Source organism: Gobio gobio (assembly GCF_949357685.1).
Source record: "Gobio gobio genome assembly, chromosome: 19".
In the NCBI taxonomy this organism is placed as follows: Eukaryota; Metazoa; Chordata; class Actinopteri; order Cypriniformes; family Gobionidae; genus Gobio; species Gobio gobio.
The window spans coordinates 43,463,187-43,480,572 of record NC_137112.1 but is presented as its reverse complement, the minus strand read 5'-3'; the positions used below and the strand labels follow the sequence as shown (position 1 = coordinate 43,480,572).

The 17,386-nt window shown below is 38.1% G+C and overlaps 1 protein-coding gene across 5 annotated transcripts in view; it reads right to left on the bottom strand.

Annotated features, from left to right (window-relative positions):
- Positions 1-1,340: 1,340 nt before the first annotated feature.
- tkta (transketolase a) overlaps positions 1,341-17,386 on the bottom strand; it is a 37,705-nt gene continuing 21,659 nt past the window's right edge. Inside the window, exons 14-15 of one of the 5 annotated variants that reach the window (XR_013818594.1) lie at positions 14,424-14,957; positions 11,829-14,143 (exon numbers count right to left, since the gene is read on the bottom strand). Coding sequence is in view for 4 of the 5 variants with exons in the window: in XM_079844807.1 (XP_079700933.1) it covers positions 14,770-14,957 (188 nt within the window). In the remaining variant the exon portion in view is untranslated. Of the gene's footprint in view, positions 4,497-8,419; positions 11,274-11,826; positions 14,958-17,386 lie in introns of those variants that run through there. The other 4 variants (XM_079844810.1, XM_079844809.1, XM_079844808.1 and 1 more) reach the window with 4 other exon arrangements.

Below are 17,386 nucleotides of genomic sequence, written 5' to 3'. Positions count from 1 at the left end.
CATAACATGCGTCGCCATAGCAACTAAAACTCAAATCATTCATATGAGCAGAGCACGTGACCGCGCATCGATCTAAACACATTTATTGAATAGTTATGAACTTAATTTGGACGTTTTCTTTAATAAAAAGTCTGAATCTGTTTCATTGAATCAGTTCAAAACTTTGATTCAGTGATTCCTCTGCATCATCATCACTCAGAAATGCTAGATATCTCTACAATTACCAGGCGGACGTTTTCCAGAAATGTCCCCGTTTTTTACAGCTCGTTCAAAACAACCGGCATACGGTATACATTGCAAAAAAGCCCAACATACAGCAGCTGCTGGGGCATCATGTTGTAATTCTTTCACCAGCAGATGGCGCTGTGAGCTGCGCTGACTCTACTTGGTCGCGCACGCAGCTTCATGATGAACGTAACCGAGAGCAGACCGCCATTATCGTCAAATATCTAAAGAAACATCGTTATCACTTTCAAGGTAGTAGCATACTACCATACTAACATACTACATATAGTACAAATTACTATATGTGTGTGTGTGTGTGTGTGTGTGTGTGTGTGTGTGTGTGTGTGTGTGTGTGTGTGTGTGTGTGTGTGTGTGTGTGTGTGTGTGTGTGTGTGTGTGTGTGTGTGTGTGTGTATATAAAAGCTAAACAATTACACCTTACCCTAGCTCACAACAAATACATGTGCAGAATGCACACATACTTAAATACATGCTTAAAATGAGCCTAAAATGCAAAATAACAAGACCAATTAAAGATAGTAACAGTTATTGCAAGCACAAACGTAACAAAACATTTGAAGTAAAAGAAAAAAAGTAATTTATACAGTATAAACTTGTGAAAATTAAAGTATTAAATACAATTATATTTGTTAAATAGTTTTATTCCATATTTATGTTGTTTTATTTGTGTAATGTGTTTTTGTTAAATCATGTTCTAATATTGTTTTGAACGGCTTGTGATTTACAGTGGTGGTTTTACTATGAACTGTTTTCATTGTTTGATTGTTTTTTTGTTTTTGTTTTTGCGGGTGCAGTGAATTGTATTAAAACCAGACCAAAAATCGTAATAATAATAAAACTAAATCATAATAATTGTTAATGTTAATAATAATATAGGGAGCCCAGCCCACAACGACAACAAAAAACATTCAAAAATATATTGTCCCTGTTTTTAATTAATGGACAGGCCTAATAACAAATGAGATTTAGTGATATTTTGACCACTCAAATCGGAAATGTCCAAGTTTCCATTTCAGAAATCTGGTCACCTTACTCTGCATGCATCAAAATGTGTTGCTAAATACTTTTATTTATTTATTTTTTACTATATTTTTCTATATTATTGCATATGAATAAAAAATTTTTTAAATAATGTTTCCTTGTATTAGTTTAATGGTGAATTTTTTAGTTCGTATTATTTTAACTTTTTTTTCATGGTATTAAAATGAAAGTTTATGTATGTGTGTTTGTGTTTAGTTGAGTTTCATACTTCAGGCTTTTATGGCGCATATACTATGATATTATTATACTATGATTAAGATTTTCAAAGAGGGGAAAAAAACACCTTAATTTTATTCAGAAGCTCAAACTGAGCAAAAATGTGTAATTTTGTGCACCTGCTGATATTTATATTGTCAAAACGTAAGATGAAATTCTGATAGCTTGTAATGTCAGTCAGTGAGATCTTTATAATAGTCTTAAAATGCATATAAATATCTGTTGTCACTCTATATTCCCCAATAATGTCTTAGTAAGATTATATTGAAATGCTTTCACGATCTAAGCTCTGTAGTTTTTGATGACTGAGAGATGAACAAATAAACTCAAAAGCCTGATGGATCATATTTGATACTCACATTTTAACATGGGTTTCCTAAAACATTATGTATGGATAATCAAACTATCAATCAGACAACAGTAGATTGTGTGTAGATGTTTTTTCAGCAAAGTTTTGATTATGTTTATCATGATCAAAGAGGCCTTAGAAATGTACATATCAAATATTATACAATAGGCTTTATAGGGTTAATAATATTAATATCTCTCACTCTGGGGTGCCAAACCCCTGCTCTTATCGATACAATTAAACTCGCTTTCTGTCGTTTATCAGTTGATGCTCAAGGTCTGGGGGAGTAAGGAGGAAGCATCCCAACTGGAGAAGTGCGAGGCGGCTGCTCTCATTGTGGAGGGAACAGCTCATCAGCTAATGTCGTCGGATGGAGAAGTTGATTGATCCATACCTAGGAAACTTCAGTGAGGTCTTGTGTTAGCAGATTGTTTGCCAAGAATATAAGCTACCGTGCATTGGGGTGTTTTCAGCCATTTCAGGTTGAGTTTATTGAGATCCATGCCCTCCAGTCAGACCAGGAGGAGATAGACAGCCGGTTGTGCTCCGCCTGCATCATGCCGTCAAGCTGGGATTCAAGTCGGCAGTAGTGAGGACCCTGGACACCGACATCTTCTTCATCCTTCATCCTGCATCACGCTGACACCATCAACCTCGTCATCTACCTCGACACTGGCATGGGCCGCCACCGTCAGCTGGTCAATGTCCCAGAGCTGGCCACTCCTCTTGGGCAGCCGTACTGCAGCAGCTGCTCGGCTACTGTGTGTTTAGTGGTGAGGACTGCACTAGCACCTTCAAAGGCAAGGGCAAGGTGACACCGCTCAAAAAGCTCCAGAAGAACCCCAAATTTCAAAAGGCTTTCAGGTTGGTGGATGAATTTTAGACAATTGAATTTAAATGTATTGAATATAATATTTGGAGAGAGCAAACTTAGCAATTATCCCAACAATCTTCCTCCAGTCAGCTGTGCGATGAGTGGAAGGTGAAGTTGGAAGTGCAGGAGCAGCTGGAGGTCTTCACGTGTGTGATGTACAGTCAAGCATGTGAGACATCAGTCAAGCCGGTCAGGAGCAAGATGCTCAAGAAGATTGTGGGAGAAGACGAGACCCTCAGCATTAAGTCGAGAGTCGATTTTGCTCGCCTGCCCCACTGCCAAGACTCACTCATCCCTCACATCCAGCGGGCAAGCGGGCAGCTGAGCCGATCTTCCGGAGGCCTTAAACCCTATGACGAGGGTCAGGGGTGGGAGAAGACGGACGGAGGGATTTTGGAGCCTGTCTGGTAGGGATGGGCGATATCTTATCGTTTGCGATATACCGGTAAAAATTCTCCCCACGATAAGAATTTGCCTTCCCGCGATAATAACGATAAAGCCTAGTTGATGGCGCGACCCATCCGCACCGTGCCACCGCTGGCCGTCTCTTGATGCCCTAAACATTATTACTTTATGATGGCCGCGGTGGCTGCGTTCGTCACTCTGTATAGCTGAACGGGGGTTGGAGAGAGAATTTCTTGTGGTGCCCCCTCAGCACTTGGTGCTCTACGCGCGGTGCTTGATAGGAGCTGCGCCACTGAATCCGCATCTCACGTGCAGAACGAAAACAACTATGGTGGAAGCTGCGGAAGAGTTCATAGCTAAACGAGGGGCTACCTGAGGGCAATCTGAACCATACAGATGTATTTTCACTCGCTGAGCACTTGGACTGAGCGCTTAAGAGATTCGCTCTGTCTCAATCGATCGGTAAAGCACACTATTTCAGTTAATCTCAATGAATGCGCAGTGTATATGACGCACATTAAACACTAGTGTGAGGCGCGCGACTGAGAGCGCTCAGTGTTTCACACACACTCAAAGAGAGAGCGAGAGAGTCTTATACCAAACAGAATTGACGTGCTACATGTAAACAATATCCTTTGTTGCATTTTCCTGTAAAGTAATGGCGTTTATTTGGAATTATTCAGCCTTTCGTGAACAGGAAGAAAGGAATGCACAAACGGGAATCTCATTGGCTGGCGCGCACCTATTACTGTGCCTGTTTTGATTTCAGCCAATCAGTTGGAATGAACGCTGACAACGTGATTAATATTCATGAACCCAGAAGCTCATTATTCCTTAGTGCAGTTTATTTTTATTAGTAGAATAATTCGTGGTATTATTATATTATCAACTCAAATTACTGAAGTTCTATCATTAAATCATTATTTTCAACTTTTTTGTAATCTGAAGACATTTTTGGGATAATTACTTTTGCTGTTTCTGCTATTTTTACCACTGTTTGCACCATGTATGAATAAATACAGAATCGGTTTACATGTAAAACTTTTCATTGATTTAAAAATTATTTTTGTTTGTATTGTGTGACGTTTTTTAGCACAGTTGCACTATTTAAACATTTCCTGCACTTTTACAGAAGACAATTATATCTGCAACTTTTCCATTTCTGAAAAGGCTGGTGTGGAATTTTACATAAAAAAATTATTAAAAAATTTAAACATGGGGAATGATACTACATGTATCGTCATTGATATCGTTATCGCAATAAATACTAGAAAATATCGGGATACATTTTTAAGTCCATATCGCCCATTCCTACTGTCTGGTCTTGTGGAGCAATTCTGGCCCCATCTCTCATCGACCTGTTTGCTGATGATGATTGAGAGGGGGAAGAGGATGAGGTGGAGATTGATGATAAACAACCATGATGATCATTGATCCATTTAATAGTGATCAATTTAATAACCTTGCAATTGTTATAACAGAATAAATTAGATTTATACGGCTAAATTTGCAACACAAAATAGCAAAAGTTACATCATTATGACCCTAAATGTGTTATTTGCCTGTTTTTCACCAATAGCGTGGTTGTACCATGTCAATGACCTTTCCATTTGATTCCTGGTGTCCGAATTATATTAGCAAGTGGGTTCATTTGTCTTTGTATGTTGTGTGGTTTAGGAGTTAAGATGGCCGCCAAACGAACCCCATGGGACATTAGTTGACCTCGGCAACGGCAAAAATTCTTAACAAGAAACCATTAGGGTCCCAAAAAAACAGGTTACAAAAAACTGCCTAGCGGATACACGGGAACCCATTTCTCCTGCTAGACTACTTGATTATCAAAGTTTAACAAAGTGAAACATTTTACTCGAAATCACACGTTTTATGTGTAATTTGACATGTAACGTTACCAAAAGTGTCAGATTTAATCTAATTCTTTATGATTTCAGTTGATACAGGTGGAGCTGGCAAAGGTGGAGGGTTTCTAAAATCGCGCTGCAACTACAGCAAATGCTAACAAAGCATTTGAAGGTTGAGCATGACAGCTCATTGGCTACTGATACAGCAGGAACCAATCAGATGTGCTCTAAAGAGAATGATGTGATTGCAAGCAGATTGAGTTAAAGGTGCAGTAAGCGATTTTTGAGAAACACTGTTGATATTTGAAATCACCAAAACAAACACGCCCCTACCCAAAAGGATCACCCCAACTTCACAAACACGCTATGGCGCACAAGCACCTCCCCCCTCATGAGTGGACACGCCGATTGGCTACACGTGTTTTAGTGCTCGGTCCGATCCACTTTCAACAGCGTTTCTCAGAATATACGCTTACTGCACCTTTATGGAGCTATCAGCCTGCACCATCTAGACTTTCAGGACAGAACTTTTTATTCGTTTTTGGGAAACTATTCCTATGAGCTTCAAGATTGACCTAAATCATTCTCAAGGCCAAAGTATGCAGGATTTACATGTTTACAGTCTGGTACAAATTGTGGTTTTGGTCTATACGGCTAATTTTGCCCTTCATGACAACTGTAAGGGGGGTGAATTTTTTTAAAACTCATTTGTTTACATTATATAAAGCATTAAAGTTCTGCATAGTTAAGGGCGTGGCAACTTCGAGTGACAGGTGGATTGCCCCTGCTGTTTGTCTGCTGTCCGTTAGCTCCACCCACTCCACCTGTTAGCTCATCTTTAGCCCCTTTTCAGTTATCCGGGAGTGACATGCTGTCAAGATGGCAACGGCCGCACTTTAGGCTTCAGAAACCTATGGGTGATGTCACGGACACTACGTTCATATTTATTTACAGTCTATGTGTGGCAACCGTGCCCTGGGTGCGTCGATTCACTAGGCAGTCGAAGAAAAACACATTGCCCTGGCTAAATGAAGAGTGTAGGAAACTTATGAAGGAAAGAGATCAATTATTGAAACAATCTTTAAAATCAGGTCTTTTAACAGACCGACAAAAATGTACCTCATTAAGAAATAAAGTTAAAAAAAAAGATAAACTAAAGCCAACTTCTTCATCAATACTATTGAAGAGGCAAGAGGAAATGGGAGGAAGATATGGCAAACCATCAACAAGCTGATTGGCAGAAAACATAATAATAACAATAAAGATTTAGAGTTGAAAATTAACACTGAATTAGTTACAGATCCAACCATCACATATACAGAACTCTTTCTTTCTAGACTCTGTTTATGAAACAACTCAACTTTTTAATTCACCTAGCTATTCTATTTGCTCCATTAATTATGCACAGCCGATTTCTATTTACAACAAATAACTGAAACAGAAGTAGCATCAGTGGCTTAAAAAATTCTAAGGCCATGGATATCTATGGCCTTGATACTAATTTTCTAAAAAGGCACAAAGAGACCCATATTTCATTAATCAGTCCTTAAAGGGGTGTTGAACTGAGAAATCAACTTTCCCTTGAGCTTTTGATATATAAAAGGTCATGGTAATATAAGAATAACCTGTAAGTTTCAGAGCTGAAAACTTCCAGTGTGTGTGTGTGTCTGTGTCCGCGAGAGTGTGTGTGATTTAATCATTGTGTTTGTTTGATATTTTGCGAGTCCTCTGAGCATTTCCCCAGAAGATAACCATATGGACTGACTGAAGCACATTAAATATGCAAATCTTATCCAATCCTAGCCGTGGGCGTTTACTTCAAAGTGTTCAGTGCGGCACGCCCATCAAATCCGAGTGTTTTTCAGAGAGCCTCAAAACCAAGGCAGAAAATAGCCTATTACTTATTCATTATGATGTTTTTGAATGTAAAAACCACACAAACGTCATAAGTTGACCTCAGATAACAGTATAAAAAAATAAAAAAGCCAGTTCATGACCCCTTTAAGTCAATCCATTGTGCCATCAGCTTGAAAGATGGCCCTGGTATAGTCGAAAAATGGGTGGCTAAACTGATTCAACATCTCAATACAAGCAATAATTTATTCCACCCTATGGGATTTGGGTTCAGGGTTCAACTGTGTGTTTCTGGGAAAGGTTAAAGGCTATCTAGATAAGAGTTCTTATGTTGGTGCTGTCTTTATAGATCTAAAACGAGCTTTCCATACTGTTAATTACAAAGTTCTTTTATCTAAATTAACATATTTCAATTTCTCTGAACAAGCTCTCAAACTGGATAAAATCATACCTATCCAGTAGAAAGCAACGTGGTTGTGTTAAAGTCCTCATGAAATCAAAATCGATCTTATTTAATTTGTTAGCCCACATTACAGGTCTTAGGGTGAACAACTAATCCGTGCAAGTTAATACACAGAAAAAAATTGTTTGCCGCGGTAATCTTTAAACAAAATCTGAAAAGTAACTTCCGGTCTTGAATGGCGTTCCCTTTCCGATGACGACTATGCGCCGGCTTGGGTTTGAATATCCTTAACCACTCCCCTCCATCCGTTAGTCTGCTATGAGCGTGAGATGGAGAGGAGGAGCGCTGAAGTAAAACCCTGCCCTCTATTCAATATTCCGTTTCACCTGGAAATACGTCACAGCACTGAAATAAAGTCAGTTGCAACTTCCGGTTCACTGGGACTTTAATGATTCAAAGTCCCCATTCTGTGAATGTCCAGTAGGGGTCCCCCAAGGCTCCACACTTGGTCCAATCCTGTTTACACTGTATATAAATGATCTGCCAGAGGCATGTAAAAATGTTGATGTTCAGATGTATGCAGATATGCTCTTTACACATGCTAAGAACTACCAAGAGATGGCATCCACACTTACATCTGCAATGGCTCACATTGATGACTGGCTCACTAAGTCATGTCGATCTCTACCTAAACATAAAAAAATATGAAGGTGTCACATTCTAATGCCCCTCCGCTGCATGGCTTCTTCCAAAGCGGTGGTAGTACACGCAGGGGTGGAAAAGGGGTTTCGAGGGAGGACGGAGTTCCAGCTAAAAAAAAAATGGTTCAATTTTATTTATTTTTTTAATTAAAAGGATTTGTATATTTTAGCAACTCAATAATCTACAATATAATAGCCACATATACACGTAATGCAATCTATAATAATAAAAACGTAGCAGAATATTCTGTGATAAAGGCTGCACAATGTCAACTTTTGTGATTGGCCAATACCGGCAGACTGCAGCCAATGGAAATGCTTCTCCATTGGTACGTGCTTGAGGTAAATTATCTGGAATGATGAACTGTGATTTTTGACCGAAAACCCGTTACTTTAACTGTTCTGAATTAGGATATATCTGGATCAATGTGCACTGACCGCCACAGTGTTCATGTCAGAGAACTCAGAGTCATGGATAGATGATAGCCTTTTAATGATTGCTTTGTATCAACACAGATGGACATGTGCAAGGTTGATCTAGAACAGTTAAAGAGAAATAATAATTAACATATAAATCACTTAAGTGATATAAATAAACTCAACATAAAGTGTCTTCATCCTTAAACTTCAAAGGATTGACGTCAATTCAGCGCATAACTCACGTGAGATAAATAGATTGCATATGCATATAAATGAATAAAACTTATAAACAGTATCTGCAACGAATACACTTGTAATACAACATTAATATTCAAATAACACTGGACTTACTTGTACGTTACTCATACAATGTCCTTAAAGTGCGAGCAATCCAGCGACTAGCGCTACGCATATTCTCAGTCTACTAAATGAGCGTAAGCTGCGCATGTTGCGCAATATTCTGTAACTTGCAGCGCTGATTCTGCGCACATCTCCGGTTATTATGCTGAACATGGAGAATTCAGAACATTAACAGATGCCATAACAGAAACTTTGAAATGATAAAGCTGTGTTAACATGCCTGAAATGATCCTGTCTATAAATATAATATTAATACATAAATGGTCATCTAAAAATGATCCGGCCGTCTTTCCCGAAAAGAGCTTGAATTTCCGTTATATCGAGTGAAATCAGATCCAGAATCGCACAGTGTAATTCAGAAATGCATGCGAGATATGCACAAAACACACACAAATGGCGAACCATGCTGGTCAAAATTGGAAATGCAATGAAAACACAGGCCAAGCATGTAATGATACCTGGAAAATAAAATAAGGATTAAAATGGATTTAAGGTAATACAGAAAAAAAAGAAATAAGAATGGTAAAAGCAGTTCTAGTCTAATAGCCTAGATGTGAGGTAATCCATTTAGGCTAAACTCTTTGCTTATAGTATTTTATTTAAAATATGCACACATTCAATATTCACTATGTCAAAAGTGCAAAACGTGTCTTATAACATATTTTAATAAAATATGGCGAAATTCCATAAAAAAATATGAACAGTTTACATCACTGTATTATTACTGTGGGTCGTTGAATACATCTATCATAAACAGTTGTCAAATATTAAATGTTTAGCTACTTATATCTCACCACGCACCCCAAAAATGATAAGAGACGTTTCTATTGTTATAATAATGATTGTCTAAAATGTCTACACATAAAGGTAAAAATAGTATTATTTTAATTATAAAAGTGTTTGTTTTCCAGTAGGTGGCAGCAATCCTCCACTAAACCAAAGCACATGTTCACTTTATCATCATGAATGAAAATGAGAAATGTAGATATTTTTTAAAAGTGGATTTTAGGCTACATAAAATGTTGCCATTTTATATAACTGTATTAATTTGTAATAATTTAAATAGAGGCAAAAAAACAAAAACAAATCCCCCTTAAACTGCACAACTTTACAGTAAAAACATTAATAAAGCTTTCTGATATTACAATGTGTGTGGTTACGGCCCTGCTTGTCTTGTGTTTTTTAGCGGGCTTAGCTAATGAGGCCAATTAGAGAGAATTATTAATATATATTTTTTTTATAACAAGGGGTTATCAATGATGCTTAGGCTATATTATTAAACTAACCTAAGACAAAATGTAGAATTCAGAAAATAATGTAGATTTTTTCCCCCAAAAGAATATACTGTAACAAAAGCCTTGTTTGTGTAACCTTTTCCCACACAAGTTTGAAATGTTCCAAATGACCCCCAGACATTTTTTATAATAGGTTTGTGTGAATATTGTTTTAAGTTCACTTGGACTTGATATAGCCTTTATTTATACTCTAATGTTGAATGTCTATCATTAATGTTTTAAAAGAAGGAAAAAAAATTCAGAGACATCGGTAGCAGTTTTCATAAAAATATGCCATTACAACAAATATTTCAAATATACTGTCTTTAAGTTGTTTCTACATAAGTTTAGAGAGTAACTGTGGAATTATTACAATGAAAAAATATTAAAAACGCAGATGTTGAATGTGCGATTAATTAGTTACTTTTTTTAATCGATAAATATATAACTGCCTTACTACTAGATTCACCTTTACATGTTTAATTGTTCATTTTCAAAGCACTAAACTGAGATGTACAGTAACCATCCAAAATATTCAACAGATTTATTTAACCTGGGGACAATTTATTTAGAAGGTTTTTGTGACCTCTTAAACTGTGCAACTCAAAAAAAAAAAAAAAAACGTAGTGAATTTCGGCCATTTCCACCACTGAGTAAACAGGCCTCTGTGAAAGGGGACAGTGTGATACCATTTAGGCGCACCACTTTTGGACAAAACGTATTGTCAGTAATAGACAGAAAACTCTGGAATAGTTTGCCCCTTCCAATAAGAGAATGTCCTACATTGAAAACCTTTAAAACTCACTTAAAACAGTTGCTTCTAGAAAACCAGACATGTACTCACAGGCGGCACAGCATCAAGAATCGTCATTCATCTATAAGCGATATCACCACATGGGCTCAGGACTACTTTGGCAAACCTTTGTCAAGTACCACAATACGTAGTTACATCCACAAATGCCAGTTAAAACTGTACTGTGCTAAAAGGAAGCCCTATGTTAACAGTGTCCAGAAGCGCCGTCGACTTCTCTGGGCTCGGAGGCATCTGGGATGGACCATCACACAGTGGAAACGTGTACTGTGGTCAGATGAATCAGTATTTGAGGTATTTTTTGGGAGGAATGGACGCCGTGTGCTCCGGACCAAAGAAGAAAAGGATCATCCAGACTGTTACCAGCAACAAGTCCAAAAGCCAGGGTCTGTCATGGTATGGGGTTGTGTCAGTGCCCTTGGCAAAGGTAACTTGCACTTCTGTGAAGGCACCATTAATGCTGAAAAGTACATAGAGATTTATGAGCATAATATGCTGCCATCAAGAAGACATCTTTTCCAGGGACGTCCATGCATATTTCAACAAGACAATGCAAAACCACATTCTGCACACATTACAAAGTCCTGGCTGCGGAGGAAGAGGGTACGGGTACTTGACTGGCTTGCCTGCAGTCCCAACCTGTCTCCAATAGAGAACTTGAGGACTTGTAGACGTGCTGGTATAATTCACTCTTCCTCTTCTTATGAATCAGTTTCTGGTTCAAACATACATGGCTGGATTAAACATATACTGCGGCGGGGCTAATTTACATATTCTGCGTATACTAAATGAAGCAATGGTGTTGTTACATTCAAGCCATTTTAAGGCATGAAGACACTTTGGGTGCCATTTGGGTGATCAAAGATGAGTTTTAGGGATAAAATGATTGACTACAGGGGGACTTTAAAGGACCTGTGACCTTTAAATGCTCAAAACTGTCTTTCACAACTAAACCGTGACAACTAGCCCCGATGTTTCCCCTATTAGTGTGAATAAAAGAGGCGACACATTCATGAACTCTCAAACTCAAATGTAGAGGGTTTTAATCAATGACTTGTTAAGATACATAGAAAAATAACAAGAGGAAGTGTTTGTTGTAGGTTCAAAGTTCAGATATAACAGCTTGTTCCAGTGATAGAGACAGAGCGTATTTAGGCCACGCCCACACCGCTCTCCATTGAATTTGCATTGCGTTAGGCGGCCTCCTTGTCATTTCTGACTTATAACAAAACACAGAACAATGTCTAAAAGCTGATATGTGACAAGGTGTACAGCAAACAAGCTAAAAAACACAGAAATATGTTTTTATAAGCTGTCGACACAAAAAAAACGAGCGTTTAAGGAGCCAAAAGAGGATACAGGCAATAAGATGTGAAGCATCAGCAGGAAGAATGGGTCAATTTGGGATCCTGACACTCAGTGTGTCTATGTGTGCAGTAAACATTTAGTCACTGTTAAGTCAAATATCCAAATGTCAGTTTTATAGATTATATTTCCTGTCTCTGATTACGTTCCCCTCCAGTGGGTGTAGTTCTCAGCATGTCGTGGTCTGTCTCAGTTGCCTGCATCCACTTTTTTGTCCTTAAACGCTCGGGTTTTTTTGGGTCAACAGCTTATAAAAACTTCTGGGTTTTTGGTTCTGGGTTGTTTAGCTTGTTTGCTGTACACCTTGTCACATATCATCTTTTAGACATTGTTCTGTTTTTTGTTATAAGTCAGAAATGACAAGGAGGCCGCTTCACGCAATACAAAGTCAATGGAGATGGTTTGATTGGGCGTGGTCTTCAGATTATGACGCGTGTCGCTCTGTCTCTATGCTGATGGTTCCATCCATCTCTCATCTTCTCAAGTCCATCTTTGTAAACACAGAGACCAAACTACAAACGGTTTCACAGAAGACAACCATTAACTGAACACTTTGAACTGAAGCACCCTACAGACATTCTCATTTGATTTTTTTTTCTTTCTTAAGACTACACTCTAGTAATGTAACATCAAATCACTTTTTTCCACACGTATCTGTTCCCGTGAAATCCAGCCCCGCCCCGCTGTCATAGCTACACAATATAAAAAGTATTAAAATATGCAAACAGTTTTATTGTTGGGTCTTATCAAATGACAGATAAAAACACAAGTTTCATATTGTACAGCATATTGACGTTTTCTGAGGTGATGGTGTCAACCTTTCAACTTTGAGTTTCAAATCAACACAAAGTTTTAATGTTTGTCTTTCAACTCATATCATAATCCATTTAATTCCAGAGGGACAAAATCAAATCCCCTACTACATTTTTTTTCCTCATTTAAAAAGCTTTGCTTGAAATACATCACATTATGTGAGTAAAAATTGTTGCAATGTTAATTTTATACTGTCAGCGACTGTTAGTACAAGAGAAGAGTAAAAAATAACTCCTGTTTGTGTATTTGTATGTTAACTAGTGTTAAAAAGTTTGAGGTTGGTAAGAGTTTTAAATGCATGTTTGAAATATGTCTCTTATGCACACCAAGGCTGCATTTATTTGATCAAAAATACAGTAAAACAGTAATATTATTACAATATAAAATAACTACTTTCTATTTTATTACATTTTATTCCTGTGATTCAAAATGAATTTTCAGCATCATTACTCTAGTCTTCAGTGTCACATGATCCTTCAGAAACCATTCTAAAATTTTCTGTGAATATGTTCTGTAACACTGCAAATGTATTTACTGTCACTTTTGATCAATTTAATGCATGGATAAAAGCATTAATTTCCTTTTAAAAATCTTACCCCAAACTTTTAAACAGTAGCGTATTTGTGAGGAAAACAAAAAAATTAAATGTGAACATTACTTCCAAATGTACACCACGTTTCTCACATTACTATTATACTCACATTAGGGTCATTAACAGTGCACGAGGTGGAGGGAGGGGCCACAATCTGAAGAGGAGGAGTCATGTGACACAGTGTTTGTGGAGCTGGTTATTCGATTGATTAAAGGAACACTCCACTTTTTTTGAAAATAGGCTCATTTTACAAATCCCCTAGAGTTAAATAGTTGAGTTTTACCGTTTTTGAATCCATTCAGCCGATCTTTGTATCTGGCGGTAGCACTTTTAGCATAGCTTAGCATACATCATTGATTCTGATCAGTCCATTAGCATCTCATTCAAAAAATGACCAAAGACACTTTCAATATTTTTCCTATTTAAAACTTGACTCTTCTACAGTTACGTGTGCTAAGACCAACTGAAAATTAAAAGTTGCGATTTTCTACACCTATATGGCTAGGAACTACTTTCTCATTCCTGTGTAATAGTCGTGGATCTTCGTGGCAGTACCATGGCTGCAGCGCCGCAATGATATTACAGCGCCTGAAAGTAGCCCCCAGCTAGGTAACTTTCAATGTGACCGGCACTAAGTTCGTGTAGTTGCAGAGAAAGTTTCAGGCTTGCAGCCGACAAATTGTGCTGTGGATTTACCTGTGTGATTAGCCATGGTTCTGTGTGTTGTAAAGGGCTGTGATAGTAAGTCGAAGGTGTAACTACCACCATGTTTCACAGAATACCAACGAATCATTGCGCCGCTGCAGCCATGGTACGGCCGCGAAGATCCGCGACTATTACACAGGAATAAGAACGTAGTTCCTAGCCATATAGGTGTAGAAAATCGCAACTTTTCATTTTCAGTTGGTCTTAGCACACGATGTAACTGTAGAAAAGTTTTAAAAAGGAAAAATCTTGAAAGTGTCTTTGGTCATTTTTTGAATGAGATGCTAATGGACTGATCAGAATCAATGATGTATGCTAAGCTATGCTAAAAGTGCTACCGCCAGATACAAAGATCGGCTGAATGGATTCAAAAATGGTAAAACTCAACTATTTAACTCTAGGGGACTTGTAAAATGAGCCTATTTTCAAAAAAAGTGGAGTGTTCCTTTAAGATGGAGTGGGCGGGGCAAAGCGAACAGGTTCACTTGGCGTTGGCCGAGCTGCTGAGCATCTTCCTGACCATCTGTGCGATGGAGTCGCGGTCAATGCCGTAGATTTTCAGCAGGTCGGACATTTTGCCGCTGCGGGGAACGTGAGCGACAGCCAGACGCTGGAAAGTGAAACCAGGCTCGTTCACGATAGCGGAGCACACCGCGTCCCCCAGGCCACCTGTGCAATTACAGCATGTAAAGATGATGAAAGGGCTGTACGCAAACACCACACAAAATGACCCTACTTTCTGACAGATGTCATTGAAGTGCAGTCTTGGGAAATCATGTCTTGTCTTTGTGATGTCAGAATTTTGGTCACACTTTAGTTTAGGGCCCAATTCTCAATATTAACTACGACTTTTACCTCAATAAACTCCTAATTACTGCTTATTAATAGTCCGTAAGGTTGTTTAGTTCAGGTATCATGTAGGATTAAGGGATGTAGAATATGGTCATGCAGAATTAGGCATTAATATGTGCTTTATAAGTACTAATTAACAGCCAATATCCTAGTAATATGCATTTTAATAAGCAACTAGTTCATAGTGAGAATTGGACCCTAAACTAAAGTGTTACCACGAGTTTTATACAATATCATATAAAAAAAAATAAACATGTCTTCATATCATATATACTTCATACATCATTCTAATATGCTGATTTGGTGCTCAATAAACATGTATTATCAATGTTGACAATATTTTTTGTGGAAATCATGATTTTCTTCTGGATTCTTTTAATAGAAAGTTCAAAAGAACAGCATTTATTTGAAACACAAATCATAAATGTCGTTTCTGTCACTTTTGATCAATTTAAGTATCCTTGTATTACAGTATTAATTTCTTTAAATAAAAAAAAAGAGCCAAAGGTGGTTTTCTGGTCTTATCTGGTTTAAGCTGGTCTCTCAAGCTGGTTTAACTGGCTGCTAGCTGACAATTACCCAAAACCAGCAAAATAGACCTGCTGGGGCCAGTTGCATAAACTAAGCCATTATGTTAAGACAGTGTCTTAAGAACTAGTATGAGCCACTAGCAGTTAGGCAAGTGGCATTCAGTCTTACTTTTCATATCAAATTAGGCCAGTCTATGTTTTTATGTAACTGATTTTAAAAAATGATGAACAGTCTTAAAGAAAAAAATGTATATCTAACTTGTAAGACTAGTCTTAACGGTTTATGCAACCGGCCCCAGATTAAAGGGATAGTTTACCCAAAAATGAAAATTACTCTATGATTTACTTACCCCTCAAGTCATCCTAGGTTATCCAAGCTTTATAATGGCAGTGAATGGCTGCCCAAAATTTGAAGCCCAAAAAAGTGCATCCATCCATTAAAAAATAATTGCTCCACACAGCTCCGGGGGGTTAATAAAGATCTTCTGAAGCGGATCGATGGGTTTGTGTGAGAAAAATATCCACATTTAAAACTTTATAAAGTAAAATATCAAGCTTCCCCCAGATATTCAACTTGCGGAAAAGCGTAACTGACGCGATGATGAAGCGTTTTGAACATAGACTGTAAAAAAATATGGACGTAGTGTCCGTGACGTCACCCATAGGATTCTGAAGAGCCGTTTTGAAGAGTAAAGTAGGGACGAGCTGGCCGTTGCCATCTTGACAGCGCGTCACTCCCGGATAACAGAAAATGGGCAAAGAGGCGGGACATGGGCGGAGCTGAGGTGATGTGATGCCTAACAGACAGCAGACAAACGGCAAACCACCTGTCACTCAAAGTGGCCACACCCTTAATTATGCATTTAAGGCTTTATATAATGTAAACAAATGAGTTATAAAAAAAATTCACCCCCCTCACAGTTATCATGAAGGGCAAAATTAGCCGTATAGACCAAAACCACAATTTGTTCCAGACTGTAAATATGTGTTCTTCTGCTGTCAAGTTGGGCATTTTAACATGGAGCTCAATGAGATTCTGCTCCCTTCTGGAGCCTGTCTCTAGTGGCCAGGCGATGAATTACAGTTTAAGTCACTTCCGTATTGGCTTCAAGAGAAACTGGGGGAGGTTACCGCTTGGTTTTGAACTGTGAGAGGCTTTACACTTTATTCGCAAGTTAAATATGAAAGGTAGTCCTCTGGAAGCTAGATATTTTACTTTATAATGTGTTAAATATGGATATTTTTCTTACACAAACCCATCGCTTCACTTAAGAAAGCCTTTATTAACCCCCCGGAGCCGTGTGGAGCACTGTTATAATGTACTGGATGTAGGATGGATGCACTTTTTTGGGCTGCCATTCACTGCATTCACTAGGTGAAGAATATCATATACACCTAGGATGGCTTGAGGGTGAGTAAATGATGGGATACTTTTCATTTTTGGGTGAACTATCCCTTTAAGCTCTTTTTATCAGCAAGCAAGCACATTAGAATTGATCTTTCATTTTTAAATTAGCATTCACCTGTGCATAAAGGTCACAGTTTGACCTTCTGCACCATGTTTTGCTTTTAAAATTCACGTTATGTTCAAATGTCAGACATCATGCCTTAATAGACTATCCAAGTCTCCTCATCCCTGCATGTCCCTGCTTTCAACCTTGCTGCAATCACATGTCCATCTCTATCCTCTTTCTCTCCCGCTGGGCAGAGGGGATG